This window comes from Oncorhynchus masou, chromosome 5, assembly GCF_036934945.1.
Source record: "Oncorhynchus masou masou isolate Uvic2021 chromosome 5, UVic_Omas_1.1, whole genome shotgun sequence".
NCBI lineage: Eukaryota > Metazoa > Chordata > Actinopteri > Salmoniformes > Salmonidae > Oncorhynchus > Oncorhynchus masou.
The window spans coordinates 71,193,495-71,212,884 of NC_088216.1; the positions used below are offsets into that span (position 1 = coordinate 71,193,495).

The window sequence follows — 19,390 nt, forward strand, 5'->3', positions numbered from 1 at the left end:
AACACGTTAAAAATGCACAACATAAAACAGCTCTCAATTCATTCCAAGCAGCTGGAACTTAAAAGGCCTGCTGTACAAGAGCATCCAGGTCAAAGGTGCAATGGTAACAACCAAATGACTCATATAAGACTCTTTGTTAGTACACAGCTGTATGAGCAAATGTCTAGAGCTCTTCTTTCTAACTACCCAGACCCAGTGGTTAGCATGTGTCATGTGATTCACTAAACAGACTAAAACTCACAACAGAAGTCTTATCTCCAGCTCTGTGAATATTTCCCTGACTGTGAAGGAAATGATGAGTTTAAGAAGCATGTGGCTAGCTGCTCCAGCTGACAGAGGCTGAGTGGAACAGTTTACATCACCTTCTGCCACAGCCCACGCACCCTCACTGCTCTGTGACCAGACCTGATCACTCAGAAAACCATGGGAACTTGGACTCTCCTGGCTACACAGACTCTGACTCACTGTCTGGGCTACAGAGTAGGAGACTTAAGTCCCTCAAAACAAGGAAATATAGACTTGGAACAAGGTTAAATAAGATGAATGTTGGCCAACAAATCTACTCTCTCTTTCACACACTTGCGCAGTGTTTAAACAGTGGCTGCGGGAGGCGAGTGGCAGGTGGAGACATTGAGCAGGTGCATGCAGTTGTACCTGTCCATCACTCAGTGTGTTCACCTGCCTCTCTCTAAACATCACAATGTCCAACTCAAACTGCTCATCCACAACCAACACACAACATTTACAGTTGCTGAAAGAGAGCCATATCCTAATTATCAGTCTCTAATCAAACATGTATATACCTGGCTGTTGTATAAGACTTTTTTTTAAATAGCTAATTTTAAAAGGTAACAACACTTTTTTTAACATAAATTACTTTATTGAATGTAAATCCATCAGCTATGAAATATTTGAAATAGAAGTGAAAGACAAACAAACACAGTAAAACATTGAAATAAGACTACATACAATCTAAACATTGCACTGTAAAACACCACCATATAAGGTTTAGGACTTTTTTATCCATCTCTGTACAGCCAGGGCTGTGAAACCGTGCTTCTATGAGACATTTTATTTGTCCCCTTCTTCCCCCAGTTCTGAGTGTTTGATGCATAATATTAATACACTTAGTCAACATTTAAAAAACTACTACCAGTTGAGGTAAGAAGGCACGGCACATCTTTGGTTTACAATAATACATTTCATAAAACAAGTTTATATCTTACAAAAATGGTGGTTCTCTCTACCATGGTCGAGAACAATGGGAATATTTAACACTGTGGTAACCTGGAGTGCATGGTTTTCAGGAATTTAAACAACATTGAAGGAGCAAAGCTACCATGAGGAATGACGACAGAAACAAATGGCTTTATCCTATTTCGGAAACACATCAGATTACAGTGGGGCTTGGTGTGGTCAAAATAACGGCTTAAGACAAACCCACTGGAGACAAAAGCATACAAAGGGACCAAAGGACTCCATCCTCTTTGTGACGATGACATACTTCCTCTTTCTAGGGGCGGTGGAAGTCACCTGTTATCGGCCCAGTAGAGGTCAGGGCCAGAGCACCTGTTAGCACCCTGTCTATCTACACCACTCTACCAGCGACAGCTGTGTGTGTATGTCATGCTGAGAGATGTATGCCACCCACGCACCTTTACATCTCTCAGCAGCTGTGTCTGTGTCTAGGCCATGATGATCCGGAGCTGGCTTGGCCAACACCGAGGCTGGGCTAGACTCAAAAGAACACGGTCACACTAACCCCCATGAGTCTACAATATGTATGAGAAAAAACAATGTTGGGACTGGGAGAATGGCAGGATTACAGAGTTCAGAACATCTACCAGATTTGGCTTGCAATGGGAGGAGTTTGAAAATCTGAGGAGTTCCTTAAATGTGATTGAAACAGAGAAACTGAGATGGCTATGGAAGTTGCATTCAAAGAGATGAGTCAGGGTCAACTTCCTCTTCTACTAGTAAATGGAGGATCTATGGTCTCTGTTGGCAGATTGGTTCAGGCTCCTCTAGTCTTGCTTATGGTATGGGTCTGTAGATGCCCCCACCGCCCTGAGGTCCCTCTGCGGATAACTGCCTGGCTCATTCCTGCTCACGCTGTGGAGGAGGAGCAGCAGCTGGCTGCACTGTGTTTCTGGAGGAGGGACATGCGGCTGAAGGTACGGGAACACACGCCACATTGGTACTTCTTCACCTCAGCGTGAGTCTGCAGGTGCGCCCGCAGGTTGGAGCGGTCAGCAAAGGCACGGTTACAGTGTTGGCAGGAGAACGGGCGTTCACCTAAGGAGGAGATCGTAGGAGGAGCATGGGTTAGAGATGCATGACACGAACTGTGACTTTAAGGACCACACACACCGCACCGAATGTTGATCTGACGTTCATCTGTGTGGTGTGTTTTAGGGACCATCTGCTGATGTACGTCTGACTACCGACATTGTCGCACAATTCTACACGAAGACAGACACAGCCGGCACTCTGTTCAGAGGGGCTAAGTACTCTCGGCCCGCAAATGCTATTGGTGTGTCCAAGCCTTTAAGCCTCTGTCTGTATATGAGACGGGGTCTGTGAACCTTGGCTTTGATTAGCAATAAAATGCTAACTTTTCTCCCCCACACAATAATATCAATTTAGCTGTCTCAGGCTAAGCAGAGTGGTTCATTAACACCTTAGTGAATCACCCTCAAAGCTCATTTAAAGGGTAATGATGAATCTGGTGTCAGGCTGGATGAATCACTACCAGACTTGAATTAACATGATTAAATCAGTGCCAAATTAGATTACTACTTTCAAGTTGCTGCTGGTGGTAAGTGGGCAGTTTGATAGAGCTTCCTTATGCTCTTTGTTCCCTTCATCACAAGATAATCCTGCATTCTGTTGTCTCAAACAGTAGCCAGTGATATGATCATTCTCAGTGAGTCATTGTTAGGGCTCCCGAGTGGTGCATAGGTCTAAGGCACTGCATCTCAGAGCAAGAGGTTTCACTACAGTCCCTGGTTTCATTTCAGGCTGTATCACATCCAGACGTGATTGGGAGTCCCATAGGGTGGCGCACAATTGGCCCAGCGTTGTCCGGGTTTGGCCAGGGTAGGCTGTCATTATAAATAAGAATTTGTTCTTAACTGACCAGCCTAGTTAAATAATAGATACAATAAAACATATATATAAAAAATGCAGTAAGGTAGAGTCACAATAGAGCCCCACAGTGGAGGTGTCATAATACCCATAAAACCTAGAGGTCAAACAGGGAAATGGTTCCAATTGGTTTTCAACCATTCATTATTCCTATAGGGGATTTTAGAAACGCTTAAAATGCAGGCTGTGTTTAGTGTAGGCTTACCCTGGTGTGACGTTTTGATAACCATGTAAATGTTTCTCGGACAAGGTGACTTTCATCAATATATTCGGCTCGATTCACTCTCAGAGTTTTGAAAATGCTAACTAGCATCAAAGTAGACATCATGCAAGACAACAAATCCCTGCAAGCTCCTGCACGTCATCTCTAGCTGGCACCTTTGCTAACAGGCACATTTAAAGAAATGTAACCAATTTATTAATTACTACATTTATCTAACATGAGATAGTTAATCCAGAGATTATGACATTTTCCTCAACTTCACAGTCTTGTAAGTGTTTCTAAAATCCCCTATGGGGAAAAAAATGAATTGTGGGGGAAAAAAACTATTGGAACTATTTCCTTATTTGACCGTTAGATTTTATGGGTACTATGACTCATACTGTGGTACTCTATGAGTGATCAATGACCAACGAGCCCACAGGGCTTCTTCATGTGCTCATGTCTACCACTACACTGTAATGATGATCCAATCAACTGAGTAACCAAACCTCCCTTCCACCAAAGTCATACCAAATGGCAAGTGTAGGAGTTCTTACCAGTGTGTGTGCGAATGTGGCCGCGCAGCAGCCAGGGCCTGGAGAAGGCTTTCCCGCAGGTGGGGCAGACACAGGGTAGCGTGTGTGAGCGAATGTGCATCTTCAGAGCCCCCAGGCTGGTGTACTCTTTAGGGCAGTGCTTGCAGAAGAAGGCTGGCCTTGCTGCAGTGACTGGGGCCACTCTCTCATCCTCGTTGGGGGCCCCATGACTCCTGGTGCTGGTGCGTTTGGGGCGCTGAGGGGGGTGGTAGGTGTCTGTGGGTTCGGGGCTGGAGGGGTCAGAGGTGCGCCCCTCGTCCTCCTCCCCACTGCTACTGGCACTGCTGCTGAGGCTGGAGGGGGAGCTGAGGTCCAGGGGTCCAGGGGTGGGAGAGGCATCAGTGGGGAATGTGGGGACGTAGAGAGCTGGAAGGAAGCTCACGTCCCATACCAGTCCCGCTGTGTAACAGGTGGTAGCTGAGTTGTTGTCCCCTGCTGGAAGCTCAGCTAGTGGGTACCTCTCCAATGAGGTGGCTGAGGGATGAGGAAAAGGGATAGAATACAGAGGTACATTTACAGCACTGTTGTCAGATACTAAGATGTTTTCATCATGTACATACTATTAATGTAACTGGAACCACACAACACAATAAAAAAAAAATATTATGATATTTGGATAGGCAACATATTTTCAACTTGTAAAGCAACAACTGCCACTGTCAAGTTTCCCCAGAGTATTTTTACACACACAAAAAAATAAGTTTCAGCAAAGCTGAGATTTCATGGGCCATTTCCTCCCACATATTTACATGGGGTAGAAACATGAATGGAAGCTCTGTACAGTTTAGGGGGAACTTTTATAATGGGCCTTACTTGAAAACTGAGAGAGAGTATAATTTGGTTGCCAACAAGGAGAAAGTTGTAATGGAAAAAGTTGTAAAAACTTAAGATCATGTAAAAAAAAAAAAAAAAACATATTTCCAAAGGTTTATTGTAAGGAACACGAATAGATAAAACAGGTGTCACCTATTCTGTAATATTTTATACATGTATGTATTCAGCTTCATACAAGGAATAAATACAGTAAAGCTTACTCACCATTTTGACACTCCAATTCACTGTAGTTGGGTTTTTTGTTTGCGAAATACTTTTTGACCAAGAAAGACCGAGGCATTTTTCCACTTTGCGAAATATGTGCGCAAAATATCCACTGGTTCAAACTGTGGAAATAGGCAGACGTCTAGGATTTAGATCCACATGAGAATGGCGGTATATAGAAAGAATAAAAGATTACTGAAACGTATAGTCCACCAGTTTGTCTGAACTTGTTCAACTGTGGACCACTGTGTGACTGTCTCCAAAATGCTGCTCTCTCTTTGCTGAAATACTCTGACACAGGCAATGGGGGTGTGCTCGCCCCGAGGGCACACCCCACCTACATATGAGCGCAGGAAGCGACACTCGCTAACCCATTCCTTAACAAAAACATGTGCCCCAAAAGCGATAACAATGGCCATCTATCAAATTGACCTGCATACAACACACATCAATGCAATAGTCTTTGACCATTCCGATTACGCAAATTAAACACTTGAGGGCAATAGCGCGCTTCCATAAACAGATTGACCCATCTGGAGACGTGCATGGAGACAATTGCGCAAACGTGTCAGATCACTAAACAGCTCATTTATTCGACTTCGAGACAATAATGATTGTTCTTTAAGACGCCAGTATGTCTGAAACAGGAGAATGATGGTTTGACTGCTGTGTATGTCGATTCTATCAATAGGTCCATAGGCCAACAGTCCAACTGATTAGGCCACATAGGGCGAGACAGTCCTTTTTTTATTGTTTTCTTCAGCATGATCAACGTGCAACATTTGGATAAGGGACTCCTTATTCAGATACGATAAATAATTTAAGTATTGTGGGATTAATACTTGGCAAGCGTTTATTATGTAAAGAAAAATCTACCTGGTCTCAGAGTATTTCGTATTATTATTTAAATCTGGAATTTGCTAAACATACAATATGTTACACATTTGCTAAATGTGTTGTATGCTTTACGAATTTGCCAAACGTTTAATATGTTACGAATTTTCAAAACATTTTTTTAATGAATTCTAGCTAGGTGGCTAGGAATTTGGTTTAGGATTTGGGTTAAGTTTAAGAGTTAAGTTAAAGGGTTAGGGGAAGGGTTAGCTAAAAGGGTTAAGTTTAGGGTTAGGTGAAGGGTTAGGTAAAAGTGTTCAGGTTAGGATTAGGGTTAGCTAAAAGGGTTAAGTTTAGGGTTAGGTGAAGGGTTAGGTAAAAGTGTTCAGGTTAGGGTTAGTGGAGGGTTAGCTAACATGCTATGTCGTGCCAAATTAGCAACAAAAAAAGTATATGTAGTTCAAAAGATTCAAACTCGCAACCTTTGGGTGGCCAGGCATTTCCATTTAACATCCGACCAACCACCATACTTCAATTTCTGCCTTAAGTAACAATCTCTCTTATGTAACCATACCAAACTTAACATATCATACTAAACAGGGTGTCTCGGATTTACGTACAGAATAATACGAAATGCTCTGAGACCATGTTGTGAAAAATAGGTCTGATTTACAGTTGCCACCAGTGCCTAGGTTACTCCTGGTATGTCATGGCGCCACCTTTTGGGAAGAAATAGTAGCTGAAACAAGTTCAATAGCAGCATGTTTCAGTTCGATAAGTACACACAAGATGACGCTATGTCACACATTTTCGAAGAGTGGTTGTCAATGAGTCACCTGCAAAAGCAGAGAAGTTTGAAATCAATGAAATGCAGTTAATTTCCTGCATTGCCATTAGGCATGCAACCTATTTATCATGAACAATTTTCCAGTCAAATGTACAAATAAGCAGCCTGTCCACTACAGAAATCTAGAGAAGACATATGAATAAATAAAACTAGTTTTGTCTAGATCAATAAATATGTTTTGTGATCACAGCATAACAAAAGTTGTTTTGTCGAGATCACAATAAATCATGAAATAAGCTCTATGTAACAGTGCTGCTTCTGCCCACCTCATAGCACCTACCTGGGCTCAAACCAGGGATTGTCTGCACACATCAACAACTGCCTCCCATGAAGCATCGTTACCTATTGCTCCACAAAGGTCTTGGCCATTGTGGAGCAAGGGAAACAACTACTTCAAGGTCTCGGAGCGAGTGATGTCACCGATTGAAACGCTGTTAGCACAAACCCCACTAACTAGCAGGCTATTTCATACGGTTACATATAAATAGGAGTGGCAGTATTGATGATAGGCTGCAGAGCCCAAGGTGGATCAACACATTCATTTTTATTAGAGATTAACCCAGGCAGAAATGTCATTATGTCTGTCAGTTTCATCTCCAATACAATTTAAATTTAAAGACATGTTTTGAAATGGATTGAATGTGTAATGTGGAATGTTCAGTGCAAGAAAAGTTAACATTGAGGTCTGTGGTTGCAGACTATCAATGAAAGTTTACAAGACTACCAGTAAAAGTTTATTTTAATATCTTTGATAATTTTAACAGATAGGTTGGCTTGTCAATAGCAGCAAAAACACAGTCACAAACAACAATTAACAAGTAGTACAGAAAAATAAAACTAGTAAAACAGGTAAAGTGACATTTCATGAAGGCTGCACAAATGGTGGGCAAAATATTGTGGTGCTGAAGGACAGATCTACGGAAGTCCAGCGAGGACATATGAATAAAAGTCAAATGTCTCTTCTTATTACAACATATTTTTCTCATGATCCCTACATGACAAAGTTGTTTTGTCAAGATATACTTTTCTGGTATATCGAGACTTGCTTTTGAAAGTAGCCTATTCGGTATGGAACTCAATGGATGAGATAGGGAGAATGACTCACAGCGGTATCAGCCTGTAGTAGGTCTATGTTATGAGTTCTGCTACATAAATTTGAAATAAACCAGGACAAAGTAAGGGGGGTAAGGAGAATTAAACAAAATGTTGTGTACAAGTGTAATACCTATATATATACTTTTCACACAATAGGACTATTGTATAAAATATATTTTAGACTCAGTCAAAAAGAAACATTACATAATATTTTGTTTGTAAAAAAAAAAGGATTTAACAACAGGTGTGAGAGGGAGAGAGAGAGTGGGGGGAGAGAGGGAGAGAGAGTGGGGGGAGAGAGAGGAAGGGAGTGGGAGAGAGTGAGAGGGGGGAGAGGGAGTCCCTGGTATTGCTGTGTTTACTTAGTAAAGGCATAGCTTGTCCTTGGCACCTGCTCTCTGCACAGCCAGGGACACTGCTGGGTGATGCCTCCTTGTAGGGATGCACAAGAGGCTGCTTAACGTCATGTTATCTAAAAGGATACGTGGTCACAGACAGCTAATGTGTTGTGCACTGAAGTCTGCCCACAAGTGAAGGGAAAAGGTGAGAGGAGGAGAGCACATAGATGTGAGAAGGAATTATACAGTTATAAAAGGTATCATATACCATATGAGTTCAGCTAACAAAAAGGGGCCATATTCCGATATCTACTGACACTGCACTTATCTGACATCTACATAAGGTGTGTTCATAAATTCACTCTGGAGTGCCCGAGGGCGCATTGGTAAATTCAGATTGTCCTTTCATAAATTCAGAGCGCACACTGGAAGCTCTGGCCAAGGAGTAAGTAGGGTTGATCCGAGCTTTCTGACCTCACAATGGCACTCGAGCACCCAAGTAAACTGACTAAAATTGGCTAGCTACTTCCAGACACAAATGAGAGAACAACTCATTTCACTCGCCCTAGGAGAGGCCGAGTAACCCTAGTTATGCTGTGTACATGTTATCTAGAGCGTTGATGACTGTAACAATTTAAGTAAATTTACTGACACAGGCCATATTCAAGGGTGTTGCACGTTCGTAAATTCCGCAGTTATTCTGTGCTCTTAATTTACGAACGCAAACCTAGTTTCTCTCTCTCGCGAGGTTTTCACTGGCTAGTTGTAAATGCGATTTTCAAATTAGATCCCTCCCGAGCCACAGTAAACCACCCTGTCCCAGTAAACCCTCACCGCATCAAATCAAGTGCACGAAATGGAATTGAATGCATTGTAGGCTGTATACATTGTAACACACTTTAGAGCTATCATACATTTGACACAATGTATGCGGCCTACCTAGCTTTCGAACTTGTCAATGAATAAAGGGTTTGTGTTTACTATGTATGAGAATTCTTGAAAAAAATTGAGATATACATAAATAACCAAGAATGTTGACAACTTATTCTAATAATGACGTTTTGAAAAAGGTGTGTAGCCTAATAATGAAAATACGTGAGCACTTATGCAATAATAGGTCTAAATGTATTAGAATCGTGAGGTGATGACAGAGGGAGCCTTCAAAGGTTGCTGCTAGTCCTTTTGCAGAGGTGTTGGTGTGAGTATTTTAATAATAACAGTTTATTTAGGATCATTTAAGGTAATCACCTCAAGCCTAGACAACACTGCTGCAAGTGCAACTATTTTAACATAAAAGGCCAATACGCCCATGTAGGTCTGCACAAAATGAGGGGCAGACCCGTATATTTTTTAACTGCGTGATTGGTTCTAAACCTCGAACGGGAGGGGGATACGGTTGCTGCGTTACTCGATCAGCTGTTTTGATTAAATTTGGAAAGAAACAGTTCCAAAGACCAGACAGAGAATCAAGAACTGATACACATCTTTGGAAAAAAGATGGTATAAACCGATACCTCATCAAATGAAAACGCATTAATGAAGGAATCGGTTACAACATCTCTTCAAATACAATTTTGGGGTTAACAGAATGTCCTACTCAAACTGAGAAATATTCTGTGAATATAGGTAAGTTTTATTTGCGGCTTGTCTTTCTATTTATTGCTATCATCTGCGTGCATCCAAACCGATCCTTTATCAACACAATTTGCAGAATTTTGTAATTGACAGGCCTTCTCCAATGCTGTAACATGAATGCAAGAGGGGCGTCTTTCCGAAAATGAGAAAATTAAATATGTCTGTTCTATTATTATCCAGTCTTTCGGTCGCTGAACTACCGCTGGCTGTCATTGAAACTGCCCCAATTTCAGACGAGACTTTGGTGTTATGTCACCTGCACCAAAGGAGTAGGCTATAGCCTAGCTTTCATATCCAGCTTTCATTTCAAAGTTCTTTCTCTGCTGATATAAGGCTAACGTCCAGGTTTTCTTTGTCATTGTGCAATGGTTTGTTTAGCCTTTCAGTGGTATCCCAGCTTCGTCCCTTCCTTGATTCCTGCTCAAGCTGTTGTTTAGGTTTTGAATAATGACGTCAGTTGCATACACATCTGACGCATTCAGGGACGATAATCAAAGCTTGATGATGAGTTGGTTATATAAATCTTGCTTGGGCAAACACCAACACCTGGACCTAGTGGGAGGAAGCCCAGGACCGAGTTTGGGAAACCCTGCAATAAGCCACATATTTGCTCAGCTGAGGAGCTGCCAATTATTTATATATACACAAAATTATGAACCGGGGGGTGCTGTTTTGGAGCCTTCATGCTTCCATCTTGGTACTCCCACACGTTGTAGAAAAATATTTTGGACGCTATAAAAATTATTTCATTAGTGTCTACATTTGTTTTTGCCACGTTTATTCTATTACAGACACCTTAATGCATACTTTTAAATTGTTAATGAGCACATAATAACAAAGTGAACTCTGCAGCCATTGGCCTCAGTGCCCATAGATCTGCAAATATGTTCGCTTATCTATTTTTTTATATTTCACATTTTATTTAACCAGGTAGGCCAGTTGAGAACAATTCTCATTTACAACCTGGCCAAGATAAAGCAAAGCAGTGCGACAAAAACAACAGAGTTACACATGGGATAAACAAACATACAGTCAATAACACATTAGAAACATCTATATACAGTGTGAGCAAATTAAGTAAGGAGGTAAGGCAATAAATGGGCCAGTGGTGGCAAAATAATTACAATTTAGCAATTTACACAAGTGATTTATGTACAGATGAGGATGTGCAAGTAGAAATACTGGTGTGCAAAAGAGCAGAAAAAGAGATTTGGGGATGAGGTAGGTAGTTGGTTGGATGGGCTATTTACAGATGGGCTGTGTACAGCTGCAGCGATCGGTAAGCTGTTCTGACAGCTGACGCTTAAAGCTAGTGAGGGAGATATGTCTCCAACTTCAGCGATTTAGATTTTTTTGCAAATCGTTCCAGTCATTGGCAGCAGAGAACTGGAAGGAAAGGCGGCAAAACGAGGTGTTGGCTTTGGGGATGACTAGTGAAATATACCTGCTGGAGCGTATGCTACGAGTGTGTGTTGCAATGTTGAGCAGTGAGCTGAGATAAGGCAGAGCTTTACCTAACAAAGACTTATAGATTACCTGGAGCCAGTGGGTCTGGCGACGAATATGTAGCGAGGACCAGCCAACGAGCGCATACAGGTCGCAGTGGTGGGTAGTACATGGGGCTTTGGTGACAAAACGAATGGCACTGTGATATACTGCATCCAGTTTGCTGAGTAGAGTGTTGGAGGCTATTTTGTAAATAACATTGCCGAAGTCAAGGATCGGTAGGATAGTCAGTTTTACGAGGGTATGTTTGGCAGCATGAGTGAAGGATGCTTTGTTGCGAAATAGGAAGCTGGTTCTAGATTTTATTTTGGATTGGAGATGCTTAATATGAGTCTGGAAGGAGAGTTTACAGTCTACACCTAGGTATTTGTAGTTGTCCACATATTCTAAGTCAGAACCGTCCAAAGTAGTGATGCTGGACAGGCGGGCAGGTGTGGGCAGCGATCAGTTGAAGAGCATGCATTTAGTTTTACTTCCATTTAAGTGCAGTTGGAGGCCACGGAAGGAGAGTTGTATGGTATTGAAGCTCGTCTGGAGGTTGGTTAACACAGTGTCCAAAGATGTGCCAGAAGTCTACAGAATGGTGTCATCTGCATAGAGGTGGATCGGAGAATCACCAGCAGCAAGAGCGACATCATTGATGTATACAGAGAAAAGAGTCGACCCGAGGATTGAACCCTGTGGCACCCCCATAGAGACTGCCAGCGGTCCGGACAACAGGCCCTCCGATTTGACACACTGAACTCTGTATGAGAAGTAGTTGGTGAACCAGGCGAGGCAGTCATTTTAGAAACCAAGGCTATTGAGTCTGCCGACAGAGTCAAAAGCCTTGGCCAGGTTTCCAATCTTTGGGGATCTCAGACGATACGAAAGAGAGGTTGAGCAGGCTAGTAATAGGAGTTGCAACAATTGCGGTGTATATTTTTAGAAAGAGAGGGTCTAGATTGTCTAGCCCAGCTGATTTGTAGGGGTCCAGATTTTGCAGCTCTTTCAGAACATCAGCTATCTGGATTTGGGTGAAGGAGAAATGGGGGAGGCTTGGGCAAGTTGCTGTGGGGTTGCAGGGCTGTTGACCGGGGTAGGGGTAGCCAGGTGGAAGCATGGCCAGCCGTAGAAAAATTCTTATTGAAATTCTCAATTATCATGGATTTTTCAGTGGTGACAGTGTTTCTTAGCCTCAGTGCAGTGGGCAGTGCAGTGGGTTTGAGTTATGGGACCCAGACTTTATGACAATGTTTTTCTCAACCAGGTCTTTGTGAGAAGTATTTTGATACCCAAAGCCTCTGCTGCGACGTCTGAGTTTCCTGCCAAAGAAAGGAGAGGAAAGAACACAGGCAAGAACATCACAACCAAGTCTGTGACCCAGAGTCAGAGACAACACCTCCAACCGCCACACAGAACAGAACCCAGTCATGTTCAGAAGGCTTACTAGTCTGTTTTTTGGAAGAGATGATGACATCTCTACAGACCAGAGGACATCCACCCCTACAGAAATGCTTGAGGAAGGGTGGCTTCTGATCAACCATAAAGGTCAGTCTCACAGGAAGTAGTGGTTGGACTGTAGCTACATAGTGTGCTCTACTAGAGGAAATATGGGTAACACTGGCTCTCTTGTTGCTCTACAGAAGTGAACCCATTGGAGGAGCAGGTAGTGGAGTGTGCTACCACATCTATCTACAGAAGTCCACCTGTCACTGAGGAGACTGAACCCATCTCAGAAACTGGCGTCAGGTGAGAGAGACTTTTGTGCATTTGCGTTTGATTGTCCTTGTCTTTATGTGAACAGATGTGGGTGTGCATTTGTGGGCTTACAAGCATTTGTTTCTCTGCAGGATGTCAGAACCAGTGGTCCCAGTCCAAAGAAGCACCACCAGCCCCAGCCGGATCATTCGTGGATCAGTGTCCATGGCTGGACAGCTGGCTAAGGTCTCGCAGGTTGCTCGTGTCCAGAGGGCTCAGACCCGGGTGGAACGCCACCACCTCACACGGAGCTGCATCCAGCGGCAGAACTGTGTCCGCCAGCGAGCTCAGCGCCACTCACCCCGCACACGCACAACCTACCTCCAACAGCCAGGCCACCACAACTTCAGCCACTGAACACCCAGCACCAGGGAGCGCTTTTAACACAAGAACAACAGGGACCTTTAATCTGCTCACACCATACACACACAAACAAACAGACATGCTCAGACACCTTCACAAATGCAACATAAATTGATTGGCAGCATATTTCCGTATAGTGAAATAAAGTCATAATTCAAACACATGTTGCATAGTTCAATCTTGTGTAGATGAAGGTATTTCCCAAAGGAATCCTATCTACCCCATTTGATTCAAAACACAAAGCTTGTTACTTGGAATTGTCACTTGTTCACTGGCAGCTAAAAATTAATTTTGAACCTGTACTGTACATGACAAGAGAATGAAGATGTGAATATATCAAGGAATACGTTCGCCCTAAATATTTCTGAGACTAAAAGCATTGTATTTGGAACAAAACACTCACCAAACCCTAAACCTCAACTAAATCTTGTAATAAATACTGTGGAAATTGAGCAAGTTGAGATGACTAAAATGTTTGGAGTAACCCTAGTTTGTAAACTGTAATGGCCAAAACATATTGATGGAGTAGTAGCTAAGATGGGGAGAAGTCTGTCTATAATAAAGCAATGCTCTGCCTTCTTAACATCACTATCAACAAGGCAGGTCCTACAGGCCCTAGTTTTGTCGCACCTTGACTACTGTTCAGTCGTGTGGTCAGGTGCCACAAAAAAGGACTCAGGAAAATTGTAATTGTCTCAGAACACGGCAGCACGGCTGGCCCTTGGATGCACACAAAGATAGTGGAGGAGAAATTGACTTCATCACTACTTTTATTTATGAGAGGTATTGACATGTTCAATGCACCAAGCTGTCTGTTTGAACTACTGGCACACAGCTCGGACATCAATGCATACCCCACAAGACATGCCACAAGAGGTCTCTTCACAGTCCCCAAGTCCAGAACAGACTATGGGAGGCACACAGTACTACATAGAGCCTTGACAACACAAATTCTATTCCACATCAAGTAACTGACGCAAGCAGTAAAATTAGATTTTAAAAAACAGATTAAAAAACACCTTATGGGACTGTGAAGCAACACAAACATAGGCACAGACACATGCATACACACACATACGATAACATACGCACTATACATACACATGGATTTAGTACTGTAAATATGTGGTAGTGGTGGAGTAGGGGCCTGAGGGCACACAGTGTGTTGTGAATGTATTGTAATGTTTTAAAATTGTATAAACTGCCTTAATTTTGCTGGACCCCAGGAAAAGTAGCTGCTGCTTTGGCAGCAACTAGTGGGGATCCATAATGAATACAAATATCAAATGAGATATGTTTGTAGGCTTGATAGTTTGTGGCTATGGCAAAACTGTCAGTGGCATGCATATTTCTGTGCAAAGCTTTTGCTAAAAAATTGCTAAAACATATGTTGAGGGAAATTAAAAGGTATTTGTATCATTACACATATGTATTTTGTCAGATTGTTGTGTGTGAGTTAAAAACATTTCATATAGCAATAAAAAGGATGACCCACGTGAATGCACCATTGTTCCTTTATTCCATTCCTGTCAGAACTGCATGATCAGGGCTATTTGGTGACCAAAAGACATTACTAATGTTATCCAATTCAATGTTATGCGACACAATATGTAAAAGAAGGTTACAGAAACAGCTCAGTGTATACTACTTTAAAAAAAATGGCTGATCAATTGGTTACTTAATTGGACAATCTGATTGGCTGAGTAATTCTTAACCCGTTTGTCATTATTCATGTGTTAAGGCAGGTAAGAGGGAAGCAAGCAATGGAGAGCTCATAAAACTGTGTTATACTTTCTGTTCTTCTAGATTACCGTAGTAACATAGTGCAATTGTTTTTGTGTATCTCTACATTCTACTGCTCCAACACCTGTGTTTTACAGCTTGTTTTCACCATGCTGACTTGCAGGTTTGCTAGTCATCAGATGGGAAGGGAGAGGGTAGTCCTGTGTCTGTCTAATTGTACATCATGTGCTTATCTCTGTGTGAACATAGGGAAAATGGATGTCAGTCCTGAGACTAAACTTAGCAGCAGACAATCCCCAGTTGGTTACAAGAGCTTTGAGGGCTTACCTCAGTTGACTGTGGATGACACATTGACCAAAGGGCAAAATGGGAACTTTCAGAATGAGCATAACCGAAACACAGGTAGTTGGTTTGGTAGCAACTCAATGCTACTTATATGATGTCAAGTCAAATCTTGCTTGTATCAACCACAAATTGCCACACATGTACAATATTTTTTTTTTTGCCCACCTCCACTCTGACAGGGTCTAAAATCTCTCCCTCCAGGTCTCCATGGCCATGGTGGCCTCAGTTCTGCTCCAGACCTCAGCAGTCTCCCAAAAGAATTGCCCCTGAGACATCTAGCCTCTGGGAGCCAGCTCCCTAACCTGGCTGATCTAAGCTTGTCCTCCATTAGAGAGATGGATAAGAACCCGCAGCCTGGGGGGCCAAGTAGGTGTGGCACTTGGCAGGATGCCATCATACCCATCTATGCTGCCTCTCTCATCATTGCCATAGCAGTCACCACCGCTATGGTCCTGCAGATTTATCTAGGGACAAATGAGGTATGTTCTCACTTAGAAAAATGTATAGAAACTATTTAGAACAACTTTTACTTATTACCTTATATTTATCCTCATCCTTACTATAATGGGGTCAGCAGGTCTTCAGAGGGAGTGTGTTGGTGACGGACCATGAACACTGTACAGAGCTTGGTCGTAGGGTGCTGAATGAACAAGGCTCCAGTGTGGATTCTGCCATTGTTGCCACCCTGTGCCTGGGGATAGTCCATCCACATGCATCAGGTATTGGCGGGTAAGTGACATGCATTTGAGAAAGTTAACGGCAAGTGCACTATATATGTGGCATAATGATTGTCCATAGGTTATCATGTGGATGGACAGGACATTCATGGTCCACCTGACTTAATTATGTATTTTTCTGTAGGGGAGGGGTGATGCTGGTTCATGACATCCGGAAGAATATAAGGAAGGTGATTAATTTCCAGGAAACGGCACCCTCTGGAATCAAGGAGGAGATCCTGCAAATTGACCCAGAGCTAAAGGTGATGTGCTGTATGACAACAGTGTATGAGTAATAATACATAACTTATTGTAGATCTTTCATTTTTAGGATAACACAATGTGTTGAACAATTACCTCAAATTGTGTGGCTAGTCTCAGATAGTCATGCAACATGTACACTGGGGCTTCAAAAGAGATTTTTAAATTGTAACCTCTTTCCTTAACCATCCAGCCAGGTCTGATTGTAGGTGTGCCAGGCTTGCTCAGGGGGTTGTACCAAGCCCATAAACTGTATGGAAGGTGAGGGGTTGTCATTATGTGCAATTTCATGTTTGTGTTCAGAAGCACATACTAGCCTATGTTTGTTATTGTTTCACCCCAGACTGTCATGGGAGGATATTGTCACCAGGGCTGCCAACGTAGCCAGAGATGGCTTTAATGTCTCTCACAGACTTGGTAAGGAGTGATTCACAATCATACCATGTATTTTTCTTACTGTTTTACTTCTCATGCCTGTACAATCTGTATGAAAGCCTCAATACAAAATTAGACCAATTGCATGTTTTCACCAGTAGATTTTTTTTTTTTAATTGTACCTTTATTTTACTAGGCAAGTCAGTGAAGAACAAGTTCTTATTTTCAATGGCAGCCTAGGAACAGTGGGTTAACTGCCTGTTCAGGGGCAGAACAACAGATTTGTACCCTGTCAGCTTGGGGATTTGAACTTACAACCTTTCGCTTACTAGTCCAACGCTCTAACCACATGAGGCTACCCTGCCGCCCCTTTGATATTTGTCTAACCCTGCAGCAGAGGCCATAACCAAGGTGAAAGGTCAGAATATGTCATTGCGCTTCAGGGACATGTTCTTGCCAAGAGGCCATGCTCTGTCCCCCGGCTCTCTTATGAAAACACCAAGTCTGGCTGCTGTCCTGGAGGCTGGGGTGTCAGAATTCTACAATGGGACTCTAACACAGGAAATGGCCAGTGAGGTAAATAAATGCGTTAGCTAAGAACATAGCCCTCAGCAAATTGCATTGAATCATATGCATATTTAACCTGTGTTGTATTTTAGGTGCAAGAAAATGGAGGAATTCTAACCAAGGAGGATCTCAGCAACTACAGTGCAGTCATAGAGCAGCCAATTGAAGGCCTGTATCAGGGTAAACATAGTCATACTTCATACTCTTTATAGGAAGTAGCCTACAAACAAGAAAATTCTACAGTATGTTGGGATTAGCTGCATTTGTTGACATAATAATTTGCCTGGTGGCACTTTAAATGGGTAGTAGGACAGGCTCATAATAATGGCTGGAACATAATGAATTGTTGGATTCCATCCATTATTATGAGCTGTCCTCCCCTGACCAGCCTCCTCAGGTCTACACAATATTTCCTAACACCCTCCCTCAGGATTCAGAGTTCTCGTGCCGCCTCCCCCTTCTATTGGTGCTGCTCTGATCTCAGCCCTCAACATTATAGAGGACTTCCACCTCAATGGGAATTGTACAACGTATAGAGCAAACCACTGGATTGCTGAGGTACTGTATCTCAAGCTCTGAAGTGAGACCCATGTCATTTACAGTGTGCAGAAAAGGTTCCCCTAATAAAAGTGTATTGTGTTCATTTTGAAGTCACTGAAAGCGTCCCTGACTATGGCTAGTGGGCTCGGAGACCCTGTGTATACCTCATCAGTTTCTGCACTCATCTCCAAGATGCTAAGGTAAACATTAACAAGCGTGCATTCACTTCCTCACCATGTTCTAAGTAGATTAGCCATATGCAATTTAAGTCCTTCTGAAATGCAATGACAGGAATTTCTGTGAACAATTGTCCTCTCTACTGATTGTCAGTTGTCAACAATTGTCCCCCCCCCCCCTTTATATCTGTGTCTCCGTTAAAGCAAGCCACAGGCTATAGTGCTCCGTCAGTTGATTAGTGACTCGCAGGCATCTCCTCCCAGACACTACTCTACTGTCTATGACCTGCCGAGTGGAGCTGTGGCCAGCCAGGTGGTCGTGATGGGTCCCGATGACATCATTGTGTCTGTCACCAGGTGCTGTGATTGGGAGCTTACCTGAAGGAGATAACAACATGTTTACATTAGCGTTATGGATATGGTGTGGGATAGCTTAAGTCTTGCACTTGTTCAATTTTTTTTTTGATGTTTCAGCTCACTGAACAGGCCCTTTGGAAGTAGAATTTTAACCCCTTCAGGCATTCTCCTGAACAGCCAGATCTTGGACTTCTCCTGGCCAATTAAAACCCAGGGACTGTTAATATCTAACCTGGTAACAGCATACCACAGTACAATGCAAGTTTGGGCTGTATAATGTATTAACATAACATAATTCTACTGTCAATCAGAGAAACAACCATTTTGTAAAAATATCCTATATCAACACTTTTTGGTTTTCTTTGCAGACGAACAGGGTCCAGCCAGGCAAGCGGCCTCTGTCATTTATTATGCCAACAATTGTGATACCGGCTCTAGGAAAATGTGGATCCTATGTGGCCCTGGGATCTTCTAATGGAGAGTCCAGCCTCAGTGGTGTCACCCAGGTCTGTTTATGCCTTTTTGTTATCTAAAAGTTAATGTCCTTGTAATTTCATTACCTTTCATTGTGCTTTTTGTTTCAGGTCTTGATTAATATTTTATCATATAACAAAAATCTGAATGATAGCATATCACTGGGACGACTCCATCCCCAACTTAAGCCGAGCAGACTCCTGGTGGACTGTGAGCATTTCTGATATTTTCTTTATCTACACTTAGTTGTGGGTGGGAAATCAGCTTTAAAATGGTTTGAAACCACTCACTTTTTTCTAATTCTTATTTTTCCAAACTTATTTTCCAAACTATCTCCCCTCAGCTGAGTTCCTGGAGGAGGATGTGAAGGTGTTGCGTTTGAAAGGACACACTGTCTACAGGGTGGGGCTGCTGTCCCTGGTGCAGGGTGCCCAGAAAACCAACAACATCATTAGGGGCATTGTTGACCCTCGTGCTGTGGCTGGCTCTGCCTAG

At 42.6% G+C, this 19,390-nt stretch overlaps 3 protein-coding genes across 3 annotated transcripts; 2 read left to right on the forward strand and 1 right to left on the reverse strand.

Annotated features, from left to right (window-relative positions):
* Positions 1–858: 858 nt before the first annotated feature.
* Positions 859–5,282, reverse strand: LOC135540183 (protein snail homolog Sna-like). The gene is made up of 3 exons (XM_064966638.1): positions 4,984–5,282; positions 3,907–4,419; positions 859–2,295 (listed from the first exon to the last, which is right to left on the reverse strand). Exons 1-3 carry the CDS (start codon positions 5,057–5,059, stop codon positions 2,108–2,110), a joined length of 777 nt encoding a protein of 258 aa, XP_064822710.1. The 5' UTR covers positions 5,060–5,282; the 3' UTR covers positions 859–2,107.
* A 4,208-nt stretch (positions 5,283–9,490) lies between these two features.
* LOC135540184 (tumor protein p53-inducible nuclear protein 2-like) lies at positions 9,491–14,837 on the forward strand. Its single transcript, XM_064966639.1, has 4 exons — positions 9,491–9,723; positions 12,488–12,768; positions 12,864–12,969; positions 13,071–14,837. Exons 2-4 carry the CDS (start codon positions 12,651–12,653, stop codon positions 13,333–13,335), a joined length of 489 nt encoding a protein of 162 aa, XP_064822711.1. The 5' UTR covers positions 9,491–9,723; positions 12,488–12,650; the 3' UTR covers positions 13,336–14,837.
* A 501-nt stretch (positions 14,838–15,338) lies between these two features.
* On the forward strand, positions 15,339–19,390 carry LOC135527815 (glutathione hydrolase 7-like). Its single transcript, XM_064956418.1, has 15 exons — positions 15,339–15,493; positions 15,656–15,908; positions 16,004–16,158; positions 16,291–16,408; positions 16,600–16,667; positions 16,750–16,823; positions 17,176–17,357; positions 17,441–17,528; positions 17,779–17,906; positions 18,000–18,088; positions 18,269–18,421; positions 18,539–18,656; positions 18,790–18,927; positions 19,006–19,105; positions 19,239–19,390. Exons 1-15 carry the CDS (start codon positions 15,339–15,341, stop codon positions 19,388–19,390), a joined length of 1,971 nt encoding a protein of 656 aa, XP_064812490.1.

Bases quoted from the DNA above. Each gene is read 5' to 3' on its own strand.
- LOC135540184 (XM_064966639.1), top strand. From the start codon at position 12,651: ATGTTCAGAAGGCTTACTAGTCTGTTTTTTGGAAGAGATGATGACATC. The intron at 12,769-12,863 runs GTCAGTCTCACA...GTTGCTCTACAG, and splicing joins GCTTCTGATCAACCATAAAG to AAGTGAACCCATTGGAGGAG. The intron at 12,970-13,070 runs GTGAGAGAGACT...GTTTCTCTGCAG, and splicing joins ATCTCAGAAACTGGCGTCAG to GATGTCAGAACCAGTGGTCC.
- LOC135540183 (XM_064966638.1), bottom strand. From the start codon at position 5,059: ATGCCTCGGTCTTTCTTGGTCAAAAAGTATTTCGCAAACAAAAAACCC. The intron at 4,420-4,983 runs GTGAGTAAGCTT...CTCATCCCTCAG, and splicing joins TGAATTGGAGTGTCAAAATG to CCACCTCATTGGAGAGGTAC. The intron at 2,296-3,906 runs GTAAGAACTCCT...TCTCCTCCTTAG, and splicing joins CCACATTCGCACACACACTG to GTGAACGCCCGTTCTCCTGC.
- LOC135527815 (XM_064956418.1), top strand. From the start codon at position 15,339: ATGGATGTCAGTCCTGAGACTAAACTTAGCAGCAGACAATCCCCAGTT. The intron at 16,409-16,599 runs GTGATGTGCTGT...TTAACCATCCAG, and splicing joins AAATTGACCCAGAGCTAAAG to CCAGGTCTGATTGTAGGTGT. The intron at 18,422-18,538 runs GTGCTGTGATTG...TTGATGTTTCAG, and splicing joins ATCATTGTGTCTGTCACCAG to CTCACTGAACAGGCCCTTTG.